At 39.3% G+C, this 13,094-nt stretch overlaps 1 protein-coding gene across 1 annotated transcript in view; it reads left to right on the top strand.

Moving 5' to 3' along the window:
- Positions 1-11,624, top strand: part of LOC101852926 (elongation of very long chain fatty acids protein 2) — a gene marked incomplete in the record, with an annotated part of 26,928 nt that extends 15,304 nt beyond the window's left edge. The window contains 5 exon segments of the mRNA XM_013082473.2: positions 913-1,103; positions 2,258-2,344; positions 3,933-4,104; positions 4,642-4,766; positions 5,936-11,624. Of these exon segments, the coding sequence (XP_012937927.2) occupies positions 913-1,103; positions 2,258-2,344; positions 3,933-4,104; positions 4,642-4,766; positions 5,936-6,220 (860 nt within the window).
- Between the last annotated feature and the right edge of the window lie 1,470 nt (positions 11,625-13,094).

Raw genomic sequence — 13,094 nt, forward strand, 5'->3', positions numbered from 1 at the left:
AACTAAATTTGCGTATAGATTGCCTGCACTAAGCTCATTCAGTTTTTGTTTGTTTGTTTGTTTTTTTTCCAAATGAAAAAAAGTGTGTGTGTGGGGGGGGGGTTAGGGACCATAAGTACATCGGCACAATAGGGGTCATTTTGTGTAAGGGGGAGCAGCATCACAGGAAAGAAAGCAACTATAGACTATAGAAAAAACAGAGAGAAAGAAAAGAAGTATTTACTTACCAGCGGAGCTTTCCAAAAGCTTACTCCTATTATTGTGTCTCTTACTTACTGAAAGCTTTTTCTTTTCTATAAAAAATAAAGCATCATCATGTGTTCCTGATGTGCAAGATACATGCTACTTGTCAGAAAAAGCAATGTTTTTAAATTTTTGAATGAATGAGGTATCCCCAGACCTAGACACTTTATGTAACTGTTACCTTAAATTTCTTGATGTGCCCCTCTTTACTCAAACTCGAACAAATGATCATTATTGTTTGAATTTGCTGCACTGTAACTCAAGTTTATATCCAGACTATCGTCAGAATTTTTCCCTGGTGAAATGCAGTGGCTATGATACCAGTCTTTTGTGAACTGTGAACTGTAACCTCCAAGTATCTTTGCTTGACCTCACTGCGTTTGTCTGACTTCTTCTTGTTTCTTCCTACTGGCATCTGTGGTGTAGCAGTTGGGTTCTTTATCATTGCACCCAGGAGATTCGAGTTTGGATGCCAAATAGGGAGAATTTTTATCGAGTATCTTGGTCTTTCTGCTAGGATGTTGTTGTTGTATCTCTCTCAACCCAGGTTGGCCCTGACAGGCAGGGTTGGAAGCCCTCCTCCTTAATGATCTAAACTGTGTCGATAGGGGAGCAAAAAACACATACTTTAAAATATTAAAAAAATTTGCTTGTTTTTTTCTCTGTCAGATCCCCGAACCCGGAACTGGTTGCTGATCTCAGACTCCCCGTACCCAGTATGGGTGCTGACTGTCATCTACGTTGCGATGGTGATGCTTGGCCCGCACATCATGAAGAACCGCAAGCCGTTCAATCTGCAGTGGTTCCTGGTCGTCTACAACCTGGGTCTGGTTGGACTCTCGGTCTACATGTTTGTAGAGGTATGTTGTCAAATTCTGGGGGGTACCCCGGGAGGGGTGCCACTGACTGAAGTGTCTTTAGGCCATTCCCAAAGAGGGGACATTTCTCGTTCTAATGCGCAGTAGAATTGTAAATGGGTTAATCCAACAATGTCATGCTCATAACTGTGCCTGAACTAAAACGGAGAACTGCTGCTTTTTCTTTCCTAATCCTTACTATCGCCATTTTCCTCTACTTCTTTTGTATGTTTGTCACACTCTTGTGAACCGCTATTTCCGGGATGCCTTGATAGTCGAAGCAGACTTTGTGCTGTTGAAGCTAGACAAGTGAGCAGAGTAAGTCTGATTCCCTGTAAGGACTTCTCTGTTGACATCCACTCCTTGGCGTTCATATGGCCTTATGCAGTTGTGAACGCCGTAAAACCTCTACTAAAGCTTTTAAAAATTCGGGGTTTTTTTGGGTTTTTTAACCTTCGATGTTGATCTTTTCATCCTGACAGGAGATTACTTAATAGTCTTAACAAAATTTTGATACTGTTTTGTTTTTGACAATTTTATTGTTTTTTTTGTTAGGGGGCAGGTAATTTATGTTTTATAATTTCTAGGATAACATCTCTGGATGGTTAACAGACACTGTGTTTCATTTGTTCTGTCTACTGCTTTTCAGTATTACTGTCACATTCTGCTTTCTGGTGAAATGAAACTGCCATGGTGGCCAAGAGTTATTTTTTTTCATTTACTCTGAATCATCGTTATGATCACTTCTCTCACCACGAATCAGAGTATAGGCCACCAACAAACATATTCCCATGTCTTTCCGCTGCTTTGTACATCATTCTCTGTTACTTTTCTCCAAGTTCCACATGGCTTTCCCCTTGATCTTTTTTTATCATGTGGATCCCAATCCAACACATATTTGCTTTGACTGACAAGGGTTAATTGATACTTTTTGTTCTTTGTTAGTTAATCTGACTGTAAATAAAGTGTGTGGATGTTTGTCTAGAACAAAATCTTCTTAGCTAAACATATGCTTTTTTATTCCCTATTTTGCTTTCGTCCTTATCTACTGTAAGATGCACAGCCGATTTTTAGACACTTATTATTCTTAGGGAAACACATGATTTGTCCCACCAACTACAGCATTCGTTTTCATGCTTTGTCTTTCCTGTCCACAGATCTTCCTCAGTGTCTATGATGCTGGCTATGACATGGCGTGTGCCAAGTATAACAAAGATTCTATCACAAATCCCAAAGAGCTGAGGGTAAGCTGTTGTTTCTGTTTTCACATCATTTAATCGCTTGAAGATTTTTTTTGATTTTCAGAGAAGATGGCGCAGTGGGTTCAGTTCGTGTTTAGGTTTTAAGTATTGTTGTAATTGATCCTGAGGATTAATGGTTGAAAGGTAGTTTTTAACTTTGCCATGTGAAGCTTTTAGATTCAAAGTTTTCTTTCGGCCATAAGTATGGAACTTTTATATTGTTCATGTGTTTAGGTCAGTATCTACTTTCCATGTCAGTGTACAGAACTCTTCAGTTTACATTGGTGAAGCTAGGGCATTATGTGAGCACTATTAGGTAGTTTACTTCTTCTCTACTTCTTTAATGTCATTCTATTACATTCAAACTCACAAGTAATTGCCACCCAACAGCGTTGACACAGAATGTACAAATGAGAGTGCTATGTGCCAAATAGGCTGCCCCTCAGTGTGCCCTAGAGAGAGATAAGGGTGGGAAATCAAAATTAAATGACTGGCCCAGTGAGTTTCTGTGAAGTTGTGTGAGTCTTCCATCAGAGAGGCTGAACGACTGTAAAAAGTGTTCTGAATATTTCATTGCTCAGGCTCCGAGTTGGCAATTGTAAGGTGCTGCTGGTAGGTCCTTTTTTCTAATCCATTTATATCAGATTGACGCCATCTGATAAGTAGAAAAAAAGTGCTTTTGATAATGTCTTACGTGTATACTTAGTATGACAAGTAACTGTTACAGACAGAGATTCAAGGATTATTGATGTAAAGTCATTGATCTGAGAGCAATGATGATTTTAGAAATAATGGTGAGGATGAGTGATAATGTGGGATTGCGTTTAAGTAATATTAGCGTTAGTCCTATCTTCCTCTGCTCCCACGAGTCACGAGGGATGTGGGCACCCTCTATCCCGTTACCTACTGGAACCATCTTTAATGTCACCGTGAAGTTCCGAAATGGTGAGCAAAGTCTCTGCAAAAGTGACATTGTTAGTGTTAACCTATTCTATCGGGCTAAGACAAGTGTCGAGAGCAGCTAAGTAGGAAAACGGTACTGTGACAGGTATGTGGGGGTATTTGTAAGCAGGTGTAGGTAGCAAGTTGACAAACAGGTTATGAATTTTAAAAATGGAGCATTCTACTGCCTGATCATTTACCCCGAATATTCTTTTCATGTGCTATTAAACTTACAGAGATTCTAACACAGGGTCCTTGAACCGGAGTCTTGAGGGCACAATTTACACGTAATATTGTGTCTCTTCGCCTCAGGGGGAGCGACCTCGAACTTTCAAATCAAGTACCCTATGTTTGAATCCCTCACAGTCTCGTCCAAGATTAGCATAATTCCAATACTAATGTTTGGAAGCAATTCCTACTTTTAACAAGTCAATATTGTGCAGATGCTGACCAGCTGTGTTTTTGATGGATAGAAATGACTAGAGTGAAAGCGGGTGCTGGTAAGTCCTACTAGTTTTCTTTTTCTTCATTGTTCTTCTGTCTATCTTGCTTTTTCCTGCACTAAATAATTTTGTTATTAACTCAGTATGCCTCAAGGATTCTCTTTACTCAAACAACAAACTCAGGGTTTTTATGTGCGTGTTTGCAGGTCTCCAAGGTGCTGTGGTGGTACTTCTTTTCCAAGGCTATCGAGCTGCTGGACACAGTGTGCATGATTGCCCGCAAGAAGTTTGAGCAGGTCACCTTCCTCCACGTGTTCCACCACGCCAGCATGCTCAACATTTGGTGGTGGACAATGATGTTTATACCTGGAGGAATGTGTGAGTATACTCAGATATGTGCTTTTTGAAAACACTACTCGCATCGAATGTTGTGTACTTTTTTTTTGTTGAAGTTGTTTGTTTTGTGTTACTTATTTTCGTGGTCCGTGGAGACTTTTGATAAAGTAAATAAGATAACTTATTTTGAGATACATGTCTGAGCACCAATTTTTAATTAGTATGTGTATTGTTTAGGGTGTCTGCAACTAAATTAACACTTTAGCTCATGGGGATTTGTTCTAATGTATGCCCCGAAATCCTGGAAAAAGGAGATAATCCTCTAAAAATATCATGCATATGTTTAAAAAAAATTCATGTAAAAAATGTCTTTAAAAAAAACAAAACTATAAAAAAAACTATTAGAAAAATACTGCTTCCAATGTCTTTTGTTGTTTTTCTTTGTTCACCTTCCTTTTTCTAGCACTAATTGTTCATTATTACCCTAATGTTTCTCCATATCTCAAAGAAACAGGCAAGCACACTTTTGGAAGTTTCTCGTGCAAATTGTGATTATATATTTTTTTTCTCCTCTTACAGCCTGGTTTGGAAGCTGGATGAACTGTTTAGTCCATGTAGTTATGTATCTATACTATGGTCTTTCTGCCATCCCCTCGCTCAGGAGCAAGCTGTGGTGGAAGCGTTACATCACCCGCTTCCAGCTGGTAAGTCCATTATGTGCTGTGTCCCCATAGCCAGGTTATATGGCAAAACTACACTAGGGCTGCCCATCATTATACTTTTTGCGGAATCATTATTACTTTTTTTTTTTCATTTTATGCAATTTGGATTGAAACTTGAAACTCCCCCAACCGGGTTTTGATTTTTGAAAAATTCTTTTGTCGTCGGCTACCACGACCCTTCCCACTGTCCGAGAGTGTAAGGAAGAAAAACAAGCTGACCTGGACAGTCTATATCACTACGTCGCATCCAGCAGCCTTACTTTAACACCCTTTGTGCACAGAGGTCTTGTAGTTGCTCAGTACTATTGTGCCCTTTGAAAAACATTAGTTGTGCCAAGAAGTAAGGTAAACATTTGTTTCTCAAAATGTTTTTAAAATGTTGCTCTTTGCGTTATGGGTGAAGGCCTTGGCTAGTGAAATAATTTTTTAAAAACTGATCAGTGTTTGAAACAATCAACTGCAACACGCAGAATGTGCAGTGATGCACCATTAAGAACAAGGCTTGTAACACGTCTTGTCAGTTTGTGTTGTCTTTATATGGGTTAAGATGGTGGCTGATAACCAACCATATTTACCCCCCTCCTTTTTTTCCCCCCTTTCCCCCTCAACCTGACTATGATGAGCCTGCGGAGACCTCTTTCATCAGGCTTTTGTTTACATCACATTCATCCTTGAACCTACAACTGTTATTGACACCACAGGGGAAAAGACTATCCATGGCCATGTCACAAATTTTTTAGCCTGATTAACAATTTTGGTTTATGTAGTTGAATGTCTTTTTTTTGGTGATTATCTTGGGTTGTATGTCTCATGAAGATCTTGTTTCTTTTCTGTCCTTCTGTGCCATCTTCTCTGTCATCACAAGGTTAATCACTAAGCCTTTCTTTAGTATAATGATTTCCTTTTCGGTCTTATGGCGGAGATATTCTAATGTCATATGAACCACATCTATTAATGAGGAATATTTAGGGGTGGTTGGAGTGCCTCTTGTAAATCCTACTTTATTTACTATCCATCTTTTACTTGTGTCTATCTGCCTCTCTTGCTATTTTCCAATGCCAAGTGACCATGTGAACGTTGCAGAATGTAAATGTGTTTATCTTTGACATCGGTACTCAAACATTTTTTCCATCTACCCTCAACCCCCACAGCTGCAGTTCTGCATCACCTTCACACACACAGTCAACTCCATCCGTGTGGGTTGTGACTTCCCACGCTGGGGCCAGAACCTGCTCTCCGGCTACATGGTAGTCATGCTCATCCTCTTTGGCAACTTCTATATGCAGGCCTACATCAAACGCAGTGCCAGCAAGAAAACCAATGCAATCTCATCCTCATCCTCATCCTCATCCTCATCCCCGTCCTTTGAGAATGGCAGTGCCTTCAGCAACATGGAGGCCAACGGTCACACTGCCCGCCGCACCAAGCATGACTAAATATAGAATGCTCGTCGACCAACATTGTCAGTCGTGGTCGATGTGTAGATGTAGCCTCAGTCAGAGATGTTTAACTGCTTGTTCGAGTGGCGTGCTTTCACGGAGCTAGCCTCTTGCTGCTGATAGAAAATTATTCTAATCAATAGTGTTGATAATTTATCAGAGTATACATTTTTATGTGATCTATTTATTGATAGAGATATGCACCAGACATTTGAATGAGACGCCAACAGGCCCAGTTCCTCTGTTACTTTAGCAGTACTGACATGGAAGATTCTTGTACCTGTGCAGGGGATTTATGTTCAGCTCTCCTTGCATAAAGGAAACCTCCAATGAAGTTGAATGTACTCCTGTGTGGTGCATGTTAGATGATTGCACTGTATCCTAGAAGGAAAGGGTCAATAGGAGATTTGCGGAGGAAGGAAAAGTCAGTTGGAAAGGGCAAAGTTGGTAAAACCATTCAATGAATAAGTACTAATATAAAGAAGAAAGCGACCTAGTTTTTCTCTAGTCAGTGTGTTTCTATTTAGTATGAAAGCTTGCAAACTATTTTTGATAATTGGCAATCCTCAAGTGCTCTTCCGTTCATGAAGGGCTTGCATTTTTTTACCTCTAGTCTAGGACAGGAATGACAAACAAACTTTATGTTTCAGAAACAGTCTGCTATACTTTTTAAAAATCTAAAATATCTAGAATTAGAAATACTGTTCCAGCAATGGATGTAAAGAGAAATATGAAAAACTTTTTAATTTGCTGTTGAGTCACACACGCACACAATGTGTGAAAGCTAAATTGCTGCTTGTTGTTGCCATGTATTTTTTTTACTGGAGAACAAATAGCGTCAGATCTTGTTTTCTATGTAAGTGCGAGAGTGCTTGAAGTCACCATCTGGAATGTTTGTGCTCTGATCACAATTGCTTTATGATTAGTTGACTTGTGCCGCGAAAGTATGGCTGGAGTGACCAGTTTGCAGGACTCTGAGAGAGCTAATCCAATTGTTGTACATTGTTGTGAGTGATAGTGCCCTGCCTGTATTCTGTACTTTTCACTTTTTTATACTTTATTTTTGTAAGCTCACAAGATGGGCTGCGATGCTGACTTGTAGAGTGTTTTAAAGTCCAGAAGTATATCTAAGTTGCACAATTTTTCCATTCCTCAGCTGTGTGGACCTGATTAAAATGTTGTCACTCTAATACCTTATATGCTGCTATCGTTTTTCGATTGTTTTTTTTTTTTAATTTTTTTTTTAAGAAAAGGGAACATTTGTTTGTTTTTTTAAACGTCTCAGCATATGTTTGTGCATATATGTGTGTGTTTGCGTGAGTGCAATTTTACCATAGTCATGTCAACAAATGTTGAGAATATGCTTCTCTATTCCTTTGCTATTCCCTTGCTCTGTTCTCTCTCAGAGGTCATTGTTTCTTATAATGATGTAAATCGGACAAAGTGTTGGTGGCCAACCACTCAAAGATAGTTAATCAAAGTTAGTTACGTAGTAATTTAGAATAACCAAATTTATATCTTTTAAATTGTTCTGTATGGTTTTTAACGTCCTTTTTTTTATTTGCCTACCTCCGGTATGAAGTGGAAATGTCAGAGTCAATTTTTAAAAATCTACTTCAGGGCTTTTTAAATTTTAAAAATTGTTTTTGGTTTTACTTTACATTCTTGATTTTTTAAATCTTGTGTGCGACTGTATTTATTTCATACTCTTCCCTGTCAGTTTTTGTGTATGTTTGGGGCCTGACATAGAGGGGGTTCCATTTTCTGCCATTCAATTTTGAAATCATGTTACTTTTTTGTATAGATGGACAGCCTCCTGAACTTTAATTGTCCCCTTTTGAAATGTAACATCATAGCTCCTTTGAGCCCTTTATTTTGCTCATGGTTTTGTCTTTCGGAACACATGCTGTACACTTTCATTATGTGAACTGATAATTTCAACATAATCTGAACGCTTTACTACTAAAAGGAAGATCTCTTATTTTCCTGAAGTTTTGTGAGTCATTCAGGTGGAGGGGGTGGGAGTTTGTTTTTTATGTGAAAAATGAACAGGGAAGTCTGTCTTGATTGTCAAACTTACCAAGTTCTGTTGATGATACTCTTCGAAGAGTTGTGGATTGGATGTGGTTGTGTATTGCGCATTTTGCAGAAAACTGAATGGCTACTCACCTGTTTTATGAATGTTGTAATTCCCAGTCCTTTCTCTCATCAAGGACAATTGTCTTTAACTATAGAATGCATAAAAATGTGTTTGAGATGTGGCATTCACAACCATTGTAAGTAATTTATGACTCTAAAATTTTGAAAAATCGGAAAAGTAAGTAGCACTGTCCTTATTAGTTGATGAAACTTCAGTTTCCTTGATAATTTTTTAACACAAAAAAATTCATGGAAAGAGAACATAATATTTCGCTTGACAAAAACAATTTGTCATTGGTTAATTCAAAGTCATGCGGCATTTTAATGAAAATATTACAAAATGGGTGTGCCTGCATGAAGTCTTGCTGGCCAAACTGGGTGGGTAGGCGTTGAGTTCACCAGTTGGTGCACGTGCATGGTCTTGTCAAGTATCCTCGACCTTTTGGAGAGGTCATTTTTTCAAGTTCGCAAACTTTTTAATTACCAGTGGTGTGCGGAGCTGGCTTTAGCATATAGCATTCTTATCTGTTCATATTTTATGCGACATGTGGAATGACATTTTTTTCCTCCCCCCCTTCTTTGAGTGCACACACAATTTCCCCAACTTTACTTTTACGTGGCTTTAAGTCAGAGGTCAAGAGCCGAAGGGCTGCTGGATTAACAACTTCTATCTGTGTATGGGTAAAGATGTGCTTGTTTATGTGACTTCAGTGTGGTTTTAGGGGGGGGGTGGGGGCTTCTTGGTTTGTACACAGAGATAAGGTATATATTTATATAAAGTGTTTTTGAGGTTTTAAAACTGCTGCTCTTTGGCCAACAGACTTTGTACACTTTATTCTCATCTAAAAGAATGAAAAATACTTTCGTCAAAATGACTTGAATTTTTATTGCGAAATGAAGAAGATTTCTATTATAAAGGAAGTATGTTATTGCTTCGTATCATTACCATTGCGCATATAAAACAAATTTTGTGATGAAGTAAAATAAATGTTTGTGCTGGCGTCTTTTGCTGAAAATATTGTTTTTACAGCTTTACTGAACTCAGAAGGTAATAGTCTTCTCATTATTCTATTTAGATATATTGTGGCATTCTTAGACTTTAAAGCTATTACATTTTTATCATATGGGTAATTTATGCCTTGCTCTGTTGCCATAAGTACTGAAAGTAAATGCTGAGTTTGTGAACTTCATGCCATGAAATTCTAAATTTGATGTAGGGAATATTGAATATGTTGAAGGCAGAGTGTGTTTTTTCCCCCCCATCTTGTTGTTTTAGCCATTGCTGTTACTTTGTTATACAAGTTTATTTCCTTGCCATAACTTGTCGCAATACTGTCTCTGTGTGTACTTAATTTTGTACTTCAGTATTTCCAATCCTCCGGTGCATTTCAGTCGAGTCGTCTTAACTATTTCAGTTCTAAAGATTCTTAAATTTATTATCGGAGTAGAATATTGTGTATTTGGGAATAGTAGTTTTCCCAATTTCTATGCGCGCCTTCTTCTCCAGCTTCAAAATTGTATTTGGTGATCAGTAGAGTTGGAATATGTGGATGGTATCTACGGAAGCTTCATATGCCGATGGGATGTTACAGCAGCTCTAGATACCCATTATGTTGCAATGCCGTTTGTTCCCACGGTTACTGAGCATGCCGTTTGTTCCCACGGTTACTGAGCAATTGAGATGCATTATGGAGTTTGCAAGCCATCCCTTGGATTTGATACAGCACTCTATGTCATAAAGCTAAGACATTGTTGTGTGAGCTTACAACACTTTACTTGGTGGAACAGACCCTGAGTTCCTGTTGTGTCTCCTTAGGCTACCCACTTCCTCTTCTTTGTCAATTTTGTACTGACGACGATGGACACTGACTAGATTTTTCTGAAATGTTACCAGTTCAGCTGTTCTTGATTTAATTTTTTATTTTTTTTTAGCCCTGTTTGTTTTTCTCATGTTTACAGTTTTAATATTAACATGCTCTGCTAGGTGTCATTCAGAGACTCTGAAACTCAAGAAACCAAACTTGTGTTTCTTGAAAAGAATTGGGAATGTGTTGTGGACATGTTTACTGAACAGCTGGACGTTCACTTGAGTAAAGAGGCCTGACTAAGCCAGTTCTGGGTGATGTAATCCAAATGGAAATGTATGGAAAGAGTTCGTATGATTTTTGTTTTGGTGTTTCAAAAAAGAAAATACTGCTGTCAGAGACTGCTCAAACCCAGCTTTTAAAATCAGAGTATGTTAAACAATAAATATTCTTTTTGCCCTTCTTTACTCCATTTAAGGTGACTTTTGTCGTGACAAATAGAGATGTTGACAAACGCCTAATGGTAGGAGTTGGACTGCAGGGGTCACGGATGATTTTAGCTGAATTCCATCTCATATGAGTGCACGGTCCAGTCTTATTTCCTACCCATAACTGATCATTCAGACTGCCAAGTCCCAAGTGTCTACTCTTCTTTAGTCAGGATGGTTTTCCTGGAGAGTTTTTGATGTTGCTTGTATAAATGTCGAGGTGAGTGAGGCGGCTTTTGAATTTAAGTTTCCTGCCCACCTCGTAACGAGCCATGTCTCAAGACGTTGCCATGTCGACTCATGCGTGAAAGTTTGGGCTTCGACCCCATTAGGTTAACCATTTTCTTGGTTGTCTTTTTCTGAAGCTGTGTAGAGCAGTATGTTCTCATCAAATTTATACGGGTTTGGGGTTTATTTTTGTCATACATATTGCATAATGCTGCTTATCCAGAATGTACACTACTTTTGACAGCAAGCTCTGATAAATTTTGGTTTTAAAAAAATGTAGATGATTGCTTGATATTTTTCCAACTGTTGTTTTCTATGGTTGCATTTTCTATTGATGACTTTTGATAAGACATGAGTTTTAAAGATTTCTCTGAAGCTAATATCAAAGTGCCCACAGCATGCTATGTTATCCCTCCCCTTGTGTGAGCTTTAAAGCTACAAGCCTCCTTACTGTATGCAAGTGTTGTGCTTGTGTGCGTTGTGTATGCCTGACCCATGTCTGCTCTCTCTTGTTGTTTTATTGGAATTTTTTTTTCCCATTCATTGTTTATGTTTTATTGATCTTTTTTTTTTTTTTTTAGATGTTGTTGAGCAGTTTTCCCCCCCAATGTTAGTGCAATATCAGACTGTCTGGTCAGATAGAGGCCCTTAGTTCAAGTGTTTAGCTACTTTTGTTATTTTTTCAGTGGTGAACTAATCATTTGGTCATAGAGTAATGGAATAAAAAATTCTCTAATTTTATTGTTCTTAGTTGTTTTGTTTTTTTTAATTTAATTCTCTCCCCTTTCTTGGTGCATTGTTGGTGTTTTACTGAGGTTTGAAGCTGATGATTTTGGTTTAAATACCTAACGGGGCATGTTTGAACTTGCATTGCTTTGAGGAGTTCCAAAGCTCTCAATTTATTAGGCTCGGTTCTACCTAATAAAGGGTATTAAATTCGGAGGTCGCACCTCTTTTTATAGCTTTTCAGTTGGGCATTGAAACCATAAATTGAACTATTATCTCCCCATCTGTTTGTCTGCTCTCTCTCTCTCTCTCTCTCTCTCTCTCTCTCTCTCTCTCTCTCTTTCTTTTTCTCTTCCCCCCCCCCTCTCTCTCTCTCCCTCTCTCTCTCTCTCTCTCCCTCTCTCTCTCTCTCTCTCTCTCTCTTTCAATATTTGTATTTTTGGCTAACGGTAGATCTCTATACATAAGTGGACAGGCTTGATGTGTAAAGACCTAAGGTTGAAGATCACTACCAAGAACCTGGCTGCCAAACCCCAATGGCAGAACAAGCTCTTTCTGCTGCCTTTCTACTGCTCCTCCTTGGCTCCTTCTTACTGCTGTCTTTCTGCCACACCCCTGATCTTATGGTAGGTAAAATCTACACCTAGCCTTCTAGGATAAGGGTGAGAACTTCGGAGGTCCCGTGTGCAAGTTGCGAGATCCCTTCAAAATCGATAACAGTAGGCTTCGGCCGCCACCCGGGCAAAATTCAAAATTCCTACCAACTCAATGTTTAATGAGTCCCGCGCGCCCATATGACCTTATGCAGTTGCGAGCGCCGTTAAACACTTACCAAAACAAGCAAATAACAAGCGACAGGTGTCCCCCAGAGGGGAGGGGGGGGGGCACTGGAAGCCGTAGTCGCAGACCTGCGCATGGCAGAAGATATTCGGAGACGTCTCCGGCGAGCACCCAGGAACTATTCGAAGACACTCCCGCACACAGATGCACTACTTTGCGGGTTGGAGGGGGGGGGGGAGTCAAACTGCGCATCGTTTGCTGCAGATCACACATATTATAGCCACTTAAACTGTTGCAAATCAATTATTTTCAAGAAATTGTCAAACCTAACTGCAAAATATCAAAATATGGGTTAAAACAGGGGGGTGCCCCCTGTAACCCCCCCAGCTTTTTTTACTTGGTCTAGAGGCCCAAAGCATTTTGATTGGTCTATCTCCGTCGGAGACGTCTCCGATTGAATAGATACTGCTCACTGCACACAGAGGGCTCAGGCCGAATGGTTGGCCGTTACTTAACAACTGGTGCAGAAGTTTGGCGGTGGGCAGCCCCTCGAGCGACTGAGCAGCTCTTTCTTTCCTAGGATAGCGTGGCTCACCTCCGTGGCATGAGAAAGGGGATACAAAAGATGGCTTTAATTAATTTTAAAAATTGCCTGCTTCACATCAATCTCTTCAGCCTACTCTAAGGTATCGAATTAACGGGGTT

The sequence above is a fragment of the Aplysia californica genome, unplaced genomic scaffold (genome assembly GCF_000002075.1).
Source record: "Aplysia californica isolate F4 #8 unplaced genomic scaffold, AplCal3.0 scaffold00176, whole genome shotgun sequence".
NCBI classification, from domain to species: Eukaryota; Metazoa; Mollusca; class Gastropoda; order Aplysiida; family Aplysiidae; genus Aplysia; species Aplysia californica.